This window comes from Monopterus albus, unplaced genomic scaffold (genome assembly GCF_001952655.1).
Source record: "Monopterus albus unplaced genomic scaffold, M_albus_1.0 scaffold20.1, whole genome shotgun sequence".
Lineage (NCBI taxonomy): Eukaryota > Metazoa > Chordata > Actinopteri > Synbranchiformes > Synbranchidae > Monopterus > Monopterus albus.
In genome coordinates, this window is record NW_018127900.1 from 1,679,517 (window position 1) to 1,698,391 (window position 18,875).

Sequence of the window (18,875 nt, forward strand, 5' to 3'; positions counted from 1 at the left end):
TGCTGAACTGTGGTCTGGACCCAAGGCATCCGTGTCCCCCAGGCAGTCAGAATCCACTGCACAATTCTCTGGGAAGGAGAAGAGGAAAGGAACCTAATTGACAGTGCGTCCATGTACTAATTTATATGATATCATATCTATTAACACCACTAAACATGACAGATACAATTAGACCAGACTGTACCGGAGTTACAGCAGAGTCCTGAGGCAGCGCAACGTCCTCCGTCTGATCCACAGGGTCTCCCTCCCGCCTGGCAGGGGGTGAGCAAGTGGTCTTCCTCCACACAGTGAGCAGTTTCTGGTGAGCCCAGCAGGCAGCCGAGGCCCTCCCCACAGCAGATACTGGGGCCAAAGCAGCGGCCCTTGTCTCCGGGGCCACAAGGCATGCACTGGAGGAGATTTAGATTTAAGCATTTATCAGGTTATATAATTACTATAAATTGATTTAGGATCATTGACACATTTATTTTGGTATTGTCCTGTGCTACATTTACTTTTGATAAACATTATATATTGTTGTAAAATTTATTCTAACAGGATATTTTCATTACACTTCTGAAAAAGAAAAAAATATTTTTGCTGTTGTGTTTTATGGTTTGGAAAAAAAACCCTTGTCCTTAACCTTGTACAACTTAACATTGATTTACTGTTTTACTTGGTTATTGCTATTGAAATGTACTTGTTTTTAACCACTTCTCTTCACTTCTTAGTGACAATAATGACTGGGTTGCATTTCATACATTTGAACCCAAAGCACTAAATAAAACAGGACTTTATTAAATTTGACCTAATAAAATGGTGCCGTTTCCCATGTTTTATAGCTTTTCTTATTTTACATAAAGGCTTTATATATCATTACAATGGACTCAAATGCAATTAGAAAAATGTCCAAGCCTACCAAAGTAGGCCTAACAAAAGAAAGCCAAAGATGACATTCCAAAACAGGCAGAAAGGAGAGTGGTCCTCACCTGTCTGATCCCAGACTCCGACAGCGATCGTTTCCCTCCTCGGGGGCAGTTCTGGATGTAACAGGTGGAGGAGAGGGCGATAAGTCCCAGGATGCACAGGGGGAACAGGCAGTGAGTCATTGCTGCTGGATCTGGATGAGCGCCACACACCTCAATGTCCTCCCCTCGGATGGATGTCTGACCGATGTCCCGGTCGACTGCTCACTTATAAGCAGGTGGAAATGATGTGACAAAGCGGCTGACACTCATTATCTGACGTCAGCGTCGGCAGTTATGCTCTTCACACACGCGCGCAACGGAAGGACAACGGCGTGTGCGTGAGAGGTCACAAAAGATGTGGCTCTGCCTCGGATTTGCCCCATCTAACAAATCTACACAAGAAAACATGAGAACAGAAGATGCCTTCTCTGTATTCAGGACTGCGCCACACTTACTTAGAAGAACCTTTCTAAATAATGTCAGCCTCCACGGCAGAGGGCAGATGGGTGCGCACTAAAAAGGCAACACAAACACCTAATTGAAGATTTGGAACAACTAATTAGATTTCCTTTCAATAAGTGCACCAATTAAGCACATCTCATCATCATTCACAGTTCATCACTGTAGGAAAGACATTTTTATAGATACAAACGGCAAATGTCCAGAAACAACACATTCATAGGGAGACACAAATACACCAGTGCTACATTAGAGCACGCAGAGACACACAATAATAATAATGGAAACAGTTGTGTTCCTATGTCTGGGCTCAGTCAACACAGGACATTCTCCCAAATTATCACCTAAATTATTTTGCTGCAATTTAAAATGTTAATGAGCACAAGATTAGCATTTCAAATAAACAGATATTTTCAGTTTATTATTCTGTCCAGTGTCTTGTTGCATGCTTAGGGTTATATCTCCCCTCTTAACTGTTGTGATGCTGATTAAGAAGTAAATGATAAATGGCAAAACTGAGCATCTGAGGTAGGAGGTTAATATGTGAAGGGGCTCTTTAATTAGCATCGAGTCATTCAAGAATAATTATTATAGATTTATTGTGGATTAGTGCAGGACCGCTCCTGAGAATTATGAAACAAAAAGTATAACAAATCTAAAGAAAAATAGAAACAATATGATACCTGAGGTCAATCTCGAGCAGACACGTCTGACATTAATAAAGAAGCTTTCACTGCAACCAAAAGTTCTGAGAAGTGAGTGTATAAAGTCGGTCAGCATGACGAGCACAGGCAGTACAGAATATCACTCAAATACAGTCTGGTTTAGAATCATTGTAAGTGCTTTATCTCCCACTTGCAGCTGAAACAGTGACGCTGGTGTCTCCATTTAACATGCAGAACATCTGATTCAGTCTTTGCCCTTACAGAGCGGATACAGGATCATGACCTTGGTTAAGCTTGTTGTTGTCAGGGAAACCAACATATAAATTATGTTGTTTGTGATTGTGGAGGCCAACGAATACCGTTTTCCCCTAGTTTGGTCTGTTGGATCCTTCTGTGCATACAGTAACACTCATAAAAAGGTAATTAAGGTGAAGTGTTAAAATGAATACATGGAGGACTAGTAGCCTTTGCAAGGAAACTGCACATCATCTTTTAATGCTAACAAACACTTGCCATTTTGGGAATTAGCCAGCATATACAGTTTAATGTTAACACATTCAAAGCATGATAAAAAGTACATAATGATTTCCAATAAGTCCTCATCATTACATAAGAGTCTAGGGAATGTGAAGTGGTGAGTGAAGAAAAAGAGTGGAAGGGCCTCAGATAAAGACGGGGCTAACATAGCATCAGCACTCGCAGTGATTTGTTCCACCGACCTTTTCTTATCATCTGTCACACAAGACATCAACACATTCAGGGTCTGCACAAATACTACAGAACCAAGGCTGCAACTACACTCCAGTGCTGAATGGCAGGGGTAAGACAGGGAGAGGGGGTAGAAGAGAGGAAAACAAGACTTCAATCAATTTTTTAACACTTTAATGTGAGGTTTCTGTAAAGGTCTTTGCTTTCATTGATACCCTCAAAAACAAGTTTGTGATGAAATATAATTCAATGCCAGATTTGAAGGGCTTATAGCGGGTGTGAATACAAAATAAGCCTTACAAAATAATTTTATAAAGTGATAAATCAGGTAGGAATATTTTACTGGAAATGTTTGGAACAAGTTAACCCCTTCAGCAGCCAACCATCAGTAATAGCGTGTGATGCACTTGTGAAGATATAATGTACATCAAAAGGGGGAACAATCTATAAATAAAGTCCATCTAGAAGTACATATTTTTCTCCTTCACTATAAGTTGAACACGGTCACAACGCTGAAACGCCACACCAGGTGCACATCCTCACTCTGTGTACAGTCCTCCTTGTTCCCTTTGCCATCTGTCAGTAATGCACACGTATGATGTCAGTGCGTGGGGTAGGTGTGTGGCAAGTGGAACATAATATGTGACTGGGTGTCGATATTGTGACAGAATTCAGTGGCTGCGATTCCCTCTGTGCGCAGGCACGGCAGAGCAAGTGACCACAGGTTAGACGGTAGATGGATGATGCAGATGTGGCGTAAACAGAGACTGAGCAGGAACACGCAGAGCACATCTTCTCACCTGGTAAGCAAATGGAAAAGTGACTCAAACAGTTAGTGGATTTATGACTCAATACTAGACATCACAAACACTGAACTAATCATAATATCAAATATACCTACATAGTTATCAAGTCATAAACTTTTTTTTCAGTGCATTCTTTTGGTACGAGTACATTTAGTTTTGTTTATCCTTCTTTCTTTTAACCAATTAGATGCTCGGTTTTTGACTAAACAAGGAAATGGCTAAATGATTTGAACTTCTGTTGGGAGGAAGGAAAGGAATTCGTTCCAGTTCAGAAAAAAAAAAAAAACCCAACATACTCTGGTTGTGCTAAATGCTGGTCTATCCATGCTGCAATTAGTGCAAAAAATAACCAACATTTAAAAGGAATCTTTTCAAAGTTTATAATCCATTCTATTTAGAGGAAGTGCGTTGTGCTAAATGCTGGTCTATCCATGCTGCAATTAGTGCAAAAAATAACCAACATTTAAAAGGAATCTTTTCAAAGTTTATAATCCATTCTATTTAGAGGAAGTGCAGCATCAGACTAGCCACTGTGTGAGCTATGACAGCAGTTCTATTTGACACTTTCTACACACTTGTAAAATTCAAGTGGTCAAGTGGCAGGGTCTAACAGGAAGATGCTGAGTTATGACAAAGCTAGCACACCTAGCACAGAATCTATGAACGTTATGATTCTTCCTAGTACAGCCTCACATCTGGATTTTTGGACACCCTACCTGTAGACATGCTTGAAGTGTGTGCAGTCTGACAGTGCTCTGCTTTGTTCAGTAGGTCAGAGTCACAAGTGACACCTCTCTGCTGAGACAAATTTGAGGTGAAGGAGGGTCGGCCCTGCAGGGCAGAGAAGAGGGCCTCATCCAGGCTGGCTGACAGGCGCTGCTCATGGGAGCTGCAGCTAGGAACTGCATAAGGATGATGAAATAGCAAACCATCAAGTTTGCAGGACAAAGATAACATCTGATAATTATATGTTAGTAGCTTATTCTTACATACATGAAACTGCATCAGTTCTTGGTCTTTTTGTTTGAGGTGATCTTTGCTTCTCAGCTGTCAACTCATCTACTGACTCTTTGGAAACTCCATTTACATCTCGTTTCTTCAGTCTGTCTACATCTAATTTATTATGTGTCGAAACATGCTGGGGATTAGACCTGTCATTTCCTTTGCATGATGAATGACTTGATCCAGTGCCTTCTCTCAGTGTAGTGCCAGCATTATAGTGAATAGCAGTTTTGTCTACCTCAGAGGTTAGAAGTCTTGAGACCTGTGGATTCTTTCCTTCGCCTTGTCTCCCCAACATCCCATCCCTCCTCACCCCACCTTTTTGCAGGAGGAAGCGGTCGATACGTGTTTTCAGCTGGGGGTTAGGAAGAGGCTGAGAGGTTGAAGTGAACGGAACGCCAGTGAAGGGGTCGTTTGGGGGTCGACCCCAAGTGGCTTCCCTCTTGTGGTACTCCTCAAGAGTGGTATTGTCCAGTGACACACCACTCGGGAGTAGCATAGGCAGTGTCATTACTTCCTGGGTTATCGGGTCAAGGAACTCTTCTGGGGTGGAAAGGCTGCTGAAGTCACACAAAAAGCCAGCAGATAAATAAAAAAATATCTTTTATTGTCATAAGCTCTATTTTACCTATGAAAAGGAGATTAAAGAGAAAGACTGTTTCATAAACATACCTTGGAGGTGTGGCTGCTTGCACTGGTTGTTGGATTTGTCTGACAGGGGGGACAAAACACAAAGGTTGTGACAAAAGTCTTTCACTGGCCTCGTGGACTCTTTTAATCCTTTCCACTTCTTCTGCAGGGCAGCAGCGTGCAGGCTGTCCCCAAACGGCTAAAGCCTTGAGCCCCAGAGCAGACGCTGCACCACCAAACGGCACAGTCACACGAAGCTGTGTCACAGCACCTAACGAGAGCACACCGCGCCTCCACAGCTCCTCTTGTCGACTGTTTACCGGTTGTGGAGGAGGCGGGGAGAGAAATGGGGACCGGGAACTAAAATTTGAATGCGTGAAACTGACTCGCGTTTCCTCCCTGAGCTCACAACGACCTACAAGTTTAAACTCTGGCTCAGGGTTACGGGATTCAGTGTCTGACAGACACCTGAACATGTGGCATCTTTGCTGAGGCTCATCTCGAGCCTCTTCAACCCACTGATGGGCCTGAAGTCTCCACTGGTGGCCATTACTATGGCAAGATTTAAGGTCACGCTCTTGTTGTTTTCCTCTTTTCTGTTCATTTTGGTCCTTTACCACCTTTTGCATTTGTATCTTTTGCTGAACCCGTTTGTGGCCTTGACCAGAATTCTGGGGAGGCAGCAGATCACAGCTGGTGCTGAGCTCTAGTCTCTTGCAGACCTGTCCTCGGTCCATCCCCCAGGGCCAAAGCTCCACATCCACCCTGCACAGCTCCACCTGAAAGCCAAACTTCAATGTTACCTGAGAAGAAAAAAATTAATTAATTAATTTTAGCGATGAATGTATTACTTGTTTCGTCACAGATCCTACCGGCTTTTAAAAGTTTTAGAAATGTTAAGATTCTAAAAATGCAGAGTGCAATGAAATTCATTTTTCTGACAGTACGAGGCTGGCTGTAGCCATCTCTGTGAAAAGGAATAAATCAGAACTTTGCTTTGCACTAATTACAAAAAGCTTCAGTCATGACATATTGGGGGGGCTGAGGCCTTAGACACACACCAGCCTCACAGGAGAAAAGCTAAAGATGGATAAACAAGAATAAGGATAAAACCAAATCCATACTGCAAGATGTAAACAAGGTAAGGACATACAGTATGTTTAAACACTTTCTGGCCAAGACTTAGAGAAGACTGATACAACTCTTATGTTTTAACTTCATAGTATTAATCTTCTCAGTTAACTCTGTAAAAAGTTAACTCATTGACTGTATATAAAAATTGGGCAAACCCACTGTGACATCACCCATTGGTTTTCTGAAGAGCAGGTTTGAAGCTCAAATCTGGTTGTTGCCATATTGGTAGTGCTTCACTCCGTCTGCTAGGTCTAATCCAAAAATGTGCAAAGAGGTGGAGTCTGAGCGGAGCTCATTAGACGGCTAGCCACCTATGGCGGGACCCTACTGGCTGACAAATTGGTCACACCCTTAATTAATGCGTAACTTTTAGTTTAATTTATTATTTAAAAAAAAAGTTATAAAGTTATTAAAAAAAAATCAGCCCCCTTACAGTTGTTATGGAAGGGGAAATTAGCTTTATTAGCTGTTTTTTTGTACCAGTCTGTAAACATGTTTATTTCTGCTGTAAAGTTGGGCACTTTAACATGGGAATCTATAGGGACTGACTCCCTTTTGGAGCCAGCCTCAAGCAACTGTTCAAGGAGCTGCCGGTTTTGGCACTTGAGCACTGGCTTCATTTCTCAGCCTCAGAGGTTGGCGCTTGAGCAAACCTTCATCACAATATGACAGCATCATTTTACCTGTAACGGCGGACGAAGGAAATACTCCAGCTTGAAGCCCCGTCTCCTAAGAGCAGGGTTGGCTGACATGAGGTTTGTGACATCATAGCCATCTGCACACAGCTGCAGTTGAAATATAAATCGAATAAATACATTCTTTAGAAATTAAAAATGACAAGAAAGCGGCTACAGTAAATCATTTTTAAAAATTATTTCACAGTTGTTTCAGTCAGTAAGTCATTTTTAAAGATTATTTCACAGTTGTTTCAGTCTTTAAAGACAGTATAGAGATAGGAGAAAATGTTAACGTTCTCACACACTCTCAGATGCTAGTAAAAAAGTCAAAAGAGTAGTAAACATCATTGTAAGAGATCGAGTGGTATACACAACAAACCTAATTAAATTTTAGGTATGTTTAACATCACGTGGAAGGAGAGGTGACGATATAAAGCACAAGGGTGAAAAAAAAAAGGAATAAGAAAATATAACTGAAGAACTCCCAAATTAGAGAAAGAACAGCTTCTATCCCAGCTGAGGAGAAAATACAGCCATGATCAGATGACAAAATACCAATAAAAGAACATAACAAGGTCAGTTTGTGATTCAGACTCCCACACAGCACCTTGTCCCTCTGAGTCTTTATTTCCACATCTTTGTCCTCCATCTCCATTTTGTGCTGTTCATTTCTATGTACATGGATTCTTTCTGTTTTTCTTAACACATCAACTATTTTTTACTTTTAAAGTGGAAAAAATAAGGCGCACTCATTAGCTACCGTTGAAATGTAGAAATTAGGGGCCCAGCTTTTAAATGTTTGTTGCGAACACTAGTAATATGTCAACCTGGGTGTTGCAGAAGTTTTGCACTTCAATTAACAGAGCTGACAAGGGAGTATTGTGTGTTATATAAAAAAATTGTAACAGAGGCATGAAATGTGTCGCACCTTGTTGCAATGAATTGTTGTACAAAAGTCTGGCAGACAGAGATTCACAACCATATTCTCCAACCTGCAAAGACACAAACTGATTTTAGTTCTATACACAGTTCACAAATTAAATTTCAGGTGAAGATTTTCATATTAAATCATGCACAACCTACCATACAAAGAATGTCATATGTATAAATCTACTGTATGTAGAAAAAACATTTGCCAATTAAGAAGAAGAATCACCTTTGGTGTTGCTTGTCATTTTAATAAAAGCAACCACTGTTTACCAGCCTAAGTAGGTTGTGATCCAACCATGCAGGTTCAATTAATTTAAATTAGGATTGTAACAACTTCGCTTCGAAAAATGCCAAGCCTTTGCTGTTTCTGCCTTCACTATTGTGAGGATCCTTTCCATGGCAGTCAATGAAAAGTCTTTGGAGGGTTAATTTGACAAAAAAAAGGTAAATGTGGCCTGAAATTGGCGTCATTGTTTTTCATTCTGTTAATTTACTATTTACAATCAGAAACTATTTAGAGAATTGATTCATTTTCCTGTAATTTTTCAAGCTGCAATGGCTGACAACATTTTTTTCCTCCTTCGAATGTTGGGATTTGCTGCTGTTCGTTGTCATGATAGTGTTAGGTAATTTCTTAGTTAGATAGATATTGATTAGAGATCTGTTGTATTAGAAGATGTTAGTGTAGCCAGGATGTCTTCCTCAGGCTGTTAAATGCAAGGTTAGTTAAAGCAGAGAAAGGCTGCAGTCAGGGACAAATGTTATTATGACGGTAAAAGTAACCATAATATTTTTCTTAATGTGAATTGTTGTGTTACAGTGTTTTTAGATACACACCACATAATCAACATTCACACACATTATTTTCTTCATGTTTTGTCTACTGCTCTGCTCCGGTGCCAAGCTGGCATATCAGGTGACGTCACGGTTTGACGTTGCCTGCATAGGATGGGGCTAGCCCAACGAAGTGATTAAATTGTATAGGCTATTAGGTCCAGGGGGCTTCTTCTTCCGGGCTGCCTGCGAGCAGCTTTGGGGGTGGAAGATGCCTGGACGTGTAATGTTAATTCTTGCCTGTGACCCTTTGAATAAACCAGCACGGTTATATTTTTTATATATCCAAGTGGTCTGGGTCGTCCCTCTGAGTTCCTGGTTTGAAAGAACCGGACGTGGCTTTACAATAGAATAAAGCCTTTAATAGTGACCTGACTAATTATGGGTTGTGAACAAATTACCTTATACTGTGGTAATTTACGATTACAATTTTACACCATCCACTGACTACATTCCCCTAAGCAAACGATTAACCAAATGAATGGCACATTACGAAAACAATACTGTACCTATGTAAGCCCTAAGTTTTTTTTAATTTTTTTTTTTTACAAAAAGGCTAAGTCATTTGATTGGGCTCATTTCATATCCAGATTCTGTAAACTAACTACAAATTTACGTTAACGCTGGTTTCCTTGCACTAAAGAAAATTACTAATCTTTCTGTAACTGTAATATAAAAACATTCTTGGGCCTTGTGCACATATATGCTACCAGTTAAAACATTAACGCTACATTATATTTCAGGTAACGTTATGTATCGTTGCTAACACACTCTAACAGCATGTAAGTTACTATATTCAGACAACACTACGTTACATATCGTTAGCATACAATGTTTTGCTTCCCTGTTACCGCTACTGTTGAGTCAAACCAAAAATGTTAATGCCAGATGAATAAACTAAAGCAGCTCACAAAACTTACTTCACTTGGTGGTTGGCGAACTTGGTTGTTTCACTGTTTCTTTGGCTCTTTTCTGACCAACTTTAGATGGTAGCCAACAGCTAATAGCCATTAGCTAGCATAGCCGGCACAACAATGGAAGCCGAAGAGAGACATGATTCATAGTTGCAATTGCGATTGTCTGTCTCTAAACATGCAACATGCGTTGAGTAACTAATGTAAGAGTAAACTTATTTAAAATTTCTCATTGGATGGCACTTACGCTTTCCATATAAAATCTAAGACAAACATTTTAAATATTTAATAGTTTATACTTGACAATCTCTCCATCTTAGGCACTGATAATAAAGTGAGGGTTATATCAAAAATAATGTCAAGAATGTTTTATTTATGAATTAACTTCAAACAAAGTGCAGGAAACAGAAAAAAGGGTCAATATTTGGTATGACCACTCTTGTTTTTAAAATAGCACCAATTCTCATAGATACACTTGCACGCAGTTTTCCAAGACATATCTGTTCTTTCAGCATCTTGGAGATCTTGCCACAGTTCTTTTGTGGATTTAGGCTTTACCACTGTCTTTTGTCTCACAGGAATTCAAAATTGACTCCATAATGTTGAGATCAAGGCTCTGTGGGAGCCACACCACTATTTGCAGATAGTTTCCATGACTCTGGCTGCACGTCTGTGCTCATTGTCATGCTGCAATTAACTGATCCCTGATCAGATGCCTTCCTTGTGGTCTTGTGTAAATCTAAACAAAGTGTCTAAAAGAGTACTGTATTTCTTCCTTCACAGAAAGGTCAGCAGGGTTACTCATCCTTACAAGAATCAAAATTCAAATGCACATCAGTAGGATAGGCTACATGCTAATCTATGGGAAGAACACAGACTTCTTCGTATTGCATGTACAGTAAATACAGTTGTGATGTACTTTAAAAGAGCACTTTGAATTTATATTGTATACTTATACTTCACTAGATTTATTGTACTTTTTGTTCCACTACATTTGTGTGACAGTTTAACTTTCAAATTATGATTTTACATATAAAACAAACAGTACTGTAAAATCAGTCTGTAAAATAAGATGTTTTGCTAAAGAAATCAACTACCTAACCGCGCATAAAGTAGCTGAAGGATATATTTACTTAAATCAAGTGTACCTAAATTAAAATGGTGGTCAGACATTAATGCATCAGTGCTGTCAATTATACATCATAGTATACAGTATAATGATATGATTAATACTTTTAAGAGAAAATGGGGAGTATAATTGCAGCAATTAACAAGAAGTGTAAAAAAAAGCAGCAGAGAAAAAGCAGTGATTAGTCAGCTAAGTCAGAAAAATAAGTCTAATTTTGTGTGGCAGAAATATGTTTTTATTTCTTTTGTGTAGGTAATTATCTTATGAATAGTCCAGAGATTTATTCCATAAAGAGGTCCTGAGCCCCAGGTTGGGAACTAGTGTGATAAAATATTTACTTACAATAATTCTGCATTCAACTATTAATAGAACACCAAACATTTACTCTAGTCATTATTTTCAAAGCTTATTTCCAGGTGAGTCTTAACTACAGGATAAATGATTTGTTCGGTGACACAAAGTGCTGCTTTATTCACATATCTTTATTATTTCTGCAGAATTTTAACAAAGGGGTGGTTTTAATCAAGCCAGAACAGTACTAGTAACATAAATGCAAACAATAAAGTTGAAACATGTATAAAATTGATAGTATTTTGTTTTCTAAACAATGCATTACTGTAACTACATTTATCACCTACATCAAAAGGAACATCATTTTTGGACAGGGTTGCTATGATTGCAATATCGTAGGCAAATAGGCTATCTACAGAGTAAAAAAAAACACATAAAGGAAAGCTCAAATGGCACATATTTTCTCTGTCAGTTCACATAATATAATAACAGTAATAAGGATGTAATACTATGTAATTAATACGTTAGAGATAAGTTAATATTCTTGAGCAACATCTTTGTATGCTGGCATGAACAACACATATAAAAGCCATGATATTCACATCTGAGTCTAATGTACATCATAACTTGTGTGTAGGGCACTACATAGTGCAGTTGACCTGACTGCCCCCTTTAAAGAGGCAGACTCTCCACTTTTCAGACTATTTCTTATCTCCTGCTTTGTTTAAACCAAATATACAGAAGAAAGGAGTGTTCCAGGATATACAGACTCCCTCAGTGTGAAATTTCAGTCTGTTCTTGTGTCAGACTTTGACGTATTTCTTACTGTACCTAAAAAAAATCCTTTATTCTTAATATGTCTTCACTTGCTGTATTGCCACTAGTCCCTCTATCCTCAGTCTCATAAGCTGAAGCTTTTCATATGTGTATATACACATGCACACACTTGCTTCCACACATACGCTCTCTCACACACACATTTACAATCTATAAGTATTTCTTTCTTTCTATGTCATACATTCTAGAAAACGTTTTAACTTTGGGGATGCTGACTGCTGTCTTCGATTTCTTGCATGTGAATGACACAATTATCATAATAACCAAATTCAAATTGTGCATTTCCATTCACATCCTCCTTGTAGTTTTGTGAGTTGGGCGAACTTTGAAAGCTCTCTCATGACCTCTAGTGTTTGTTTTTAGTCACCGCACATTATCTACAGTGAAGGTGAACCAGGTTCTCCCACTTCTTAAAAACTTATTCTATATTCATTTGGGGTTGATTATCTGCTAAACATATTTATTTAATTCAATTTGTAGAAAATATAAACTCTGTTGGTCTTAATGATGTTTTTAAATGGGTCGTGCATGTTGGGCCCTGTGCATGAAATGACATTAAAACTGAATCAGACCTTCAATATCAGCATCTGCTGGGGTTCAAATGGAATAGTCCAGCCATATGTAATAATGTTGTGTAACAGTTTTGCTGATGTTATAATTAAAGCACTGAAAATAATAATCACACTATAGATTTTTTTTCCATGTATTTCCAGCATTATTATCTTATATATGCTGGAAAGAATGGAGTAAGGCGCTCTCTGGCCAAAAATGCAAATTCACATCACACACTCTGACCACTAATTCTAGTTTTACAATACCAGCGACACAGACTTACAATGAATAAATACGGCATAATATTCTTGTTAATCATTTCTGACAATATCCCTGATTGTCGTGGTTCTTCTCTAGCATGGGCATTAAATGCCCCCTGTATTAGTGCTGTAATTTAAACACTGTTAATAGTTTTTCTGCCATCCATCAATGTGGCACACTTCTCATGAACACTGATTATGTAGGAGGTACTAGTGTTCAACTAGTAATAGAAAGGCTGCTTAGGAGGCTGAACAATCATTGATAGATTAATGTAATTTACCTTCCTGTTCAGATGAACTGCTTCTTACCGGTAATGCTGGATTTTACAGTCAGCCTTTGTTGCTGTTAATTGTCTATAGTTGTTTTGAAAAGTATGCCAGACTATACTAATTTATTCTATTGTAGACTGAAATGTTTTTCTATGTTATCTTGAAGTGGTCTTGTGTGAGGGTCCTTGCCACTGTGTGTGTTAAAACTGGGTCATTTATAACTGTTTCATGGAGCTGTTTCTATATCTCAGTAGACTCTATCCTCTCCAGGCGTGAGGGTCCTGCCCAGGGAGGGGCAAGCTGGTGGAGAGAAGGAGGGCCCTTCTGGTCTTCACAAGGTGGGGAGAGGGTGAGGGCGATGGGGCCAGGGAGAGAGGGAGGGGAGTGCGGAGACAAAGGTGAGAGGGCTGGTGGTGGAGGGGGAGAATTGGAGGAGGTAGGGGAGGTGGTGGTGGTGGTGGTGGTAGTGGTAATGGTGGTGGTGGTGGTGGGGGAGGTTGCAGTTGGTTTGGCTCCCAACTGGCTCATACGTTTTTCCAAAGCTTGGTTCTTCTGCAGCGTTTCCACGTAGCTAAGCTGCAGCTGTGCCTGGTATTTCAAAACCCGTTCTTTCTCGTCCTGCCAGGTGTGTCGCTCCTGGTCAAAGTTGAGGGCCTGACGCTCCCGTTGTTGCCGCTCCAGGCGTAATGCGGCCTGCAGCTGCTCTAACTGTCTGCGCAGCTCCCCTGCTTCATCCCAGTGACCCTCTGAGACCCTCTGTGGCTGGTGGGCATCCTGACGCAGCTGCGCCTCCTGGCAGAGTTGGGCCTCATGACGCAGTTGGACCTCTTGACGCATCTGGGCCTCATGGCGAAGTTGGGCCTCCTGGCGCATCTGCACCTCTTGACGCAGCTGTGCTTCTTGCCGTAGCTGGGCGTCTTGCCTGATTTGGGCTTCATGGTGGAGATGAGCCTCCTGGCGGAGTTGGGCCTCTGGTCGGATTTGGGCATCCTGACGCAGTTGGATGTCCTGCTGCATGTGGGCGTCTTGCCGCTGCTGCACATCACGCCATTGAGCTTCTTCACGTTGTTGCCTCTCCTGCCTCTGAGCTTCCTGCCTTTGGGCTTTGGCTTCATCACTCTGAAGACTCAGCAGGGTGTCAGATGTGGGGGTGAGGGAGTTGGACGAGGGCTCAGTGGGGTTACGTGGGCAGTGGACAGCTCCCCATGGTGGCAACAGCCCTGCAGCAGCTAAGTTAGGGGTCACGACAACTTCTGCCCCTCTGCTCACTTCACTCAGAGCCCGCTTTAAGCTAAGCACCTCTGCTTCAAATACACCCAGCTTTTCTCTAAGGATGGACACCTGTGGAAAAGAAAAGGTAAAGGCTATCATAGAAAATCTAATTCAGTTTTAAAAATAGAATCGGTAAGATGTATTTAGCATCAAACCAATATTCCCTTTAAACTGGGTACCACTTTAGTACCAGAAAGCACAACATATGTACATAAGCTGCTTCTGAGGACAGAAAAGATGGCTGCAGCTGTAATACATAAAGTTTTTGGAATGTCTCTAAAGGATTTTGAGGATTAAATGCTCAACAACCTAGATTCTGTGGTAAACACCCCAATCCTGCAATCTCACTTGTTGTAAATTATATTCTGACTGCTTTGGTGTGCTGGTCTTTTTTAGACCCTTCCAAAACCTTTCAGTGGTTATGCTGAAAACATACCTCTGACAGAGTCCTCCTTAGCTCTCCCTCACACTTCTCCAGCTCCAGACTCTTGGTGCTATAGGAGTCCTTCAAACCCAGCATGGCTTCCTCCCGTTCCCTCAGCTGGGCATTGAGCTCCTTCAGCTGGCCTCTCAGGGCCACCATCTCTCCAGCTCGTTGGGTCACTTCAGCCTGACTCTCCCGCAGCTGCTGCTTCAGCAGGGAGATCTCTCCTGCCTTCTGACACACCTGCCACGTGAACAATGAGCAAGCGGTATGTTTTGTAATATTTAAGAAATGTGGTAAATACAGTCTATATCCCATGCCATACAGATGGGTTTCTTGTACCCTTACACTGAGCACTCCACTGCCCATTCTGCTATGATGTAACACTGATAACATTTTACTGAACTACTCAAGCACTACCAACTCCTATCTCACCTCCCACTTGGTCTCCTCCAGACGAGGCAAGATGTCAGCCTGCTCCTTCCTGTAATCTAGACACTTTCTCTCCAGCTCCTCTCTCTGAGCCAACAGAGCTGCCATCTCCTCCTGGAGCCTCCGCTTGTCCTGGGAAAGACGGGTTATCTGGGCCTGCAGGGCAGTCTGGGAGCGCTGAGCACGACGGGTAACCTGCAAAGTGTACATATACAGTTTAAGTTATGACTGTGTCTATATATGTGTATGTACTGATTGTACAGTAACATCTTCTGGTCTTTTAAGCCATGAGTCTATTACCCATTGTGTTGTGTATTATTCAGTTTTGGTCTAAATGTCTCTTAGATGATTGTGTATTTCACCCCATCTTGAGTCAAGTGATTCCGCCTACTGTGCAGCAAGATGCGGCTTCCTCCAAATATATACTGACAAAAACTTTATTTGTCTTTTAACTCAGTTTTGAATGTTTCACAAGCACAAAATAGTTCATTCTATTATAAGCTATTATTTCTCTGTAGCTTCTTCCGGTTCTTTCAAACCAGGAACTCTCAATGAGACGAAGGAGACTGCTTTAGATTTTATAAAAAATAACCGTGCTGGTTTATTCAGAGGATCACAGGTAAAATTCACATTACACGTCCAGATCTCTCTCGCCCCTCTGCCTGCGCGCAGGCAGCAGAAAAAGCTCAAGATCTCTGGACCAAGACGCCTATATAATATTAATCATTTTGGGCTATTCCCATGCTACAAGGGGCGTCAAAACCATGACGCCACCCGATAAGCAAGCTTTGCAGCTGCTCTAACGTTTAGCCAAAACATGAGGAAAAGTCAAGGTGCGTGACTGTTGTTTTCGTGGTGTGTATCTAAACAATTGGACATAACCTTACACATTAAGACAAATATTAAGACTAGCATTACAGTTGACACTAACAGCTCTTTTCCTGTAACCTTGGCGTGCCTGCAGTCTGCACTGCAGGCTGAACAGTTAACAGCCTGAGCTAGTCAACCTGTCTGCACTAACATTGCTAGACAACAAATCTCTGAATATCTATCTAACTAAGAAATAACCTAACACTATGTTCATACGTTGCTTGTTAGCACCACTTTTTCAGAATGGACATCCTGATACTTGATGCTTTCAGTGTCACATAATTTCAGGAATTTGACTAATTTGATTGGAAATTAAAGTATTAGAATTTTTTCAGCTTTGTCTTATATGTCTCAGAATGGCCAAAGGACTGATGCAACACATTTTCACTTGTATTTTTTATTTTTAGTTTTTGGGTTCAACTTTCAGAGTAAATATCAAGACTACGAGTGTAAATTAATTGTTTAGTTTATAAAATAACACATGGCTTTATGATTGGGCGTGTTCTTTGGTCCATATGTCTCTCACAATGTCAGCTTCCAGTTTTAAAATTGTTTGTACAAATGAAATCAAACTTTTCAAACTTTTTCCACATCTATTTATCATGTTTCTACCCCTAAAAATGATATTGTTGTACCAGGCTTTTACAGCATTCTGCACTGTCACACTGCTTGGATCTGGACTCAAGATGTGGGTAAAAGAAATGTCATCAGTAACATCTTAACCTTGTTTTGTTGTATTAGGTATGTAATGAGGTCACCTGCTGCAGACGCGAGGCATAGTTCTGTCTCAGCTCATCCATCTGTCGCTCCCAGACACGCTGCTTCTCCTCAAACACCTGGATGATTGCTGCCTCACTTTGGTCCAGGTTTCTACGCATATGCTGCACCTGGTAGAAAAAAAAAAAAGGAATGAGGACACAAAGAAAGCACGTAAATATTACTGTAAAAGTAGAAGAGAACGATAAGAAAATGTTGGGCTGTAAGGGAATTTGCCTTTTGCAGTCAGCATCTAGAAAAAGTGTTTAAAATACAGAATGCTAGGAGTGGCCTTTGACCTCTTGCTCTTTCTCCCACAAGCGGTCCTCAAGGTCCTGGATGATGTCATCAGAGGAGGGGGAGGGCCGTAGAGGTGCTGGGGCATCACTCAGGTGGCTCAGCCTCTGATAGGATGAGGAGCTCTTTCCCGAGGAGGACCGGCCACTGTCCGAGGCACTGAGCCCATTCTGGAGGCAGGAACCACAATGAGATACATTAAAGATGAGAGCAGCAATGTCCCAGAGCGGCAGACATAGTCACTATGGAGAGTAGCTGTACCTGGTAGCCAGGCTTTTCCAGCTTGTCCAGACCTGCAGCTGCCCCAGCCATGCCTAACCTGTTGATGTGGCTGGTGGAAGCACTGAGAGGCCCCAGGACTGCTGGGGGCCCACAACCAGACCCCGAGCCTGTGTAGGTGGGCAGGCTGGTTAGGGAGTTTCTCCCTGAATCAGACATCCCTCCCTGAACCACTTCATTACTATTTCCCCCACCCTCACTTCTGCTGACCCTTACTGGGCTGTCCTGGTCCAAGAGCAGGGCCTCTGGGACCTCTCCTGATACTCCTCCTCCTCCATCCCTGCCTCTCCTGCCTCCTCTGCCCTCAATGAATCCTTCACTCCTTGCCTCACTCTTGCCCTCACTCCCAGCCCCTCCTGCCTGGCCCACCAGGTTTTGCATGGAGTGGAAGCTCTTTGGAACCACTGGCTTGAAGGCAGAGGGACGAACAAGGCCTGAGCTGTTCTGCATTGCCTGTGAAAGGGATGGAGGAAGACAAGAAAGACTGTGAGAAAAAGAAGATACTGTACATGCGCTGCAGATCACAGACAAACATTAACTAAGGTTTCAGTAATAAAATTCAGTATTCTGATGTCATAAGCATAATATGACCACGAGGTGAACCTTCCAATGTCAGAGACTGGGGACAAGGTTCACAGTTCTCCTTCTGTGCAAAAAATGTATTCTTAAGTTTAGCCAAAGCTTGCTGTAATGTAGGTTTCTTGTGTAGTCTTAGATACCCAAATAATTACTAGCCTTCCATAACAGCTCAGGAATGAAACACTTTGAAGAGCGGGAACTCAAAAGACTGTAATTTTGGAAGATACCAACAAGAGTTGGTGAATTCAGACTGCAGCACTGGCTGAACTTTGGAGTGCCTTTTTGCATTGCATCCATAGATCCATTTGTGTATGAAAGAACCCCTTTTATTGTTTGGAGCTAGTAATACAAAGCCATTTATACTAAAAAGACTGATACTACAGCGGAAACACCACAATAGCGCTGCCTGAAATTTCTAATTAATTTTGCACAGAATGTTGTCCCCTCCCTCTCACTCACATTTGGTCATGCTAGGAAGGGATAACTTCATTCATAATTAGTATAGAGATGATGAATGTTTACAGTGCCCAGCAACTCTTTCAACATGAGTATTAAACTAACTAAAAATCTGAGCCTGTTGTTTAAAGGTTTGCATCATTTTGTGAGCCCTTACATTCATTTTACAACCTGAGTTGACAGTGCTGACCCCCCAGGATGTGAACCACTGTCCTAAATTTTGAAGTACCTGCTCCAGTTTTCCAGACACAGGTAGGATCTTGGGCGGGTTGTGGTTTGGAGGGTTATGGCCAGCTGGATTGTTCTCACCGTCATTTCTGGCAGCAGCCATCTCTCTGTGATGGTGTTGGTTCATGCCAACCCCGTTCTTCTCATTTGCTCCTCGGCCCACAATGTTCCCACAAACATCTAAACCTGCGGCCTGCATTTCTCTCTCTCTTTCTCTCTCCATCCTCTCATTTTTCA

At 41.3% G+C, this 18,875-nt stretch overlaps 3 protein-coding genes across 5 annotated transcripts in view; all 3 read right to left on the reverse strand.

Annotated features, from left to right (window-relative positions):
* avp (arginine vasopressin) overlaps positions 1-1,162 on the reverse strand; it is a 1,270-nt gene extending 108 nt beyond the window's left edge. Inside the window, exons 1-3 of the mRNA XM_020593939.1 lie at positions 969-1,162; positions 185-389; positions 4-68 (exon numbers count right to left, since the gene is read on the reverse strand). Of these exons, the coding sequence (XP_020449595.1) occupies positions 4-68; positions 185-389; positions 969-1,088 (390 nt within the window). The 5' untranslated portion in view covers positions 1,089-1,162. The remainder of the gene's footprint in view (positions 1-3; positions 69-184; positions 390-968) is intronic.
* A 1,433-nt stretch (positions 1,163-2,595) lies between these two features.
* ubox5 (U-box domain containing 5) lies at positions 2,596-9,873 on the reverse strand. Of its 3 annotated transcripts, none has more exons than XM_020593971.1 (7): positions 9,713-9,873; positions 7,957-8,020; positions 7,035-7,136; positions 5,260-6,020; positions 4,579-5,144; positions 4,302-4,487; positions 2,596-3,579 (listed from the first exon to the last, which is right to left on the reverse strand). In XM_020593971.1, exons 2-7 carry the CDS (start codon positions 8,008-8,010, stop codon positions 3,359-3,361), a joined length of 1,890 nt encoding a protein of 629 aa, XP_020449627.1. In that variant the 5' UTR covers positions 8,011-8,020; positions 9,713-9,873; the 3' UTR covers positions 2,596-3,358. The 3 variants fall into 3 exon arrangements, with proteins under 3 accessions (XP_020449627.1, XP_020449624.1, XP_020449626.1); XM_020593968.1 differs by having other exon boundaries at positions 4,579-5,147; XM_020593970.1 differs by having other exon boundaries at positions 4,579-5,147; positions 7,957-8,035.
* Positions 9,874-11,279: 1,406 nt separating this feature from the next.
* Positions 11,280-18,869, reverse strand: lzts3b (leucine zipper, putative tumor suppressor family member 3b). The gene is made up of 7 exons (XM_020593888.1): positions 18,640-18,869; positions 17,358-17,828; positions 17,099-17,266; positions 16,802-16,930; positions 15,177-15,368; positions 14,754-14,984; positions 11,280-14,386 (listed from the first exon to the last, which is right to left on the reverse strand). Exons 1-7 carry the CDS (start codon positions 18,859-18,861, stop codon positions 13,286-13,288), a joined length of 2,514 nt encoding a protein of 837 aa, XP_020449544.1. The 5' UTR covers positions 18,862-18,869; the 3' UTR covers positions 11,280-13,285.
* Between the last annotated feature and the right edge of the window lie 6 nt (positions 18,870-18,875).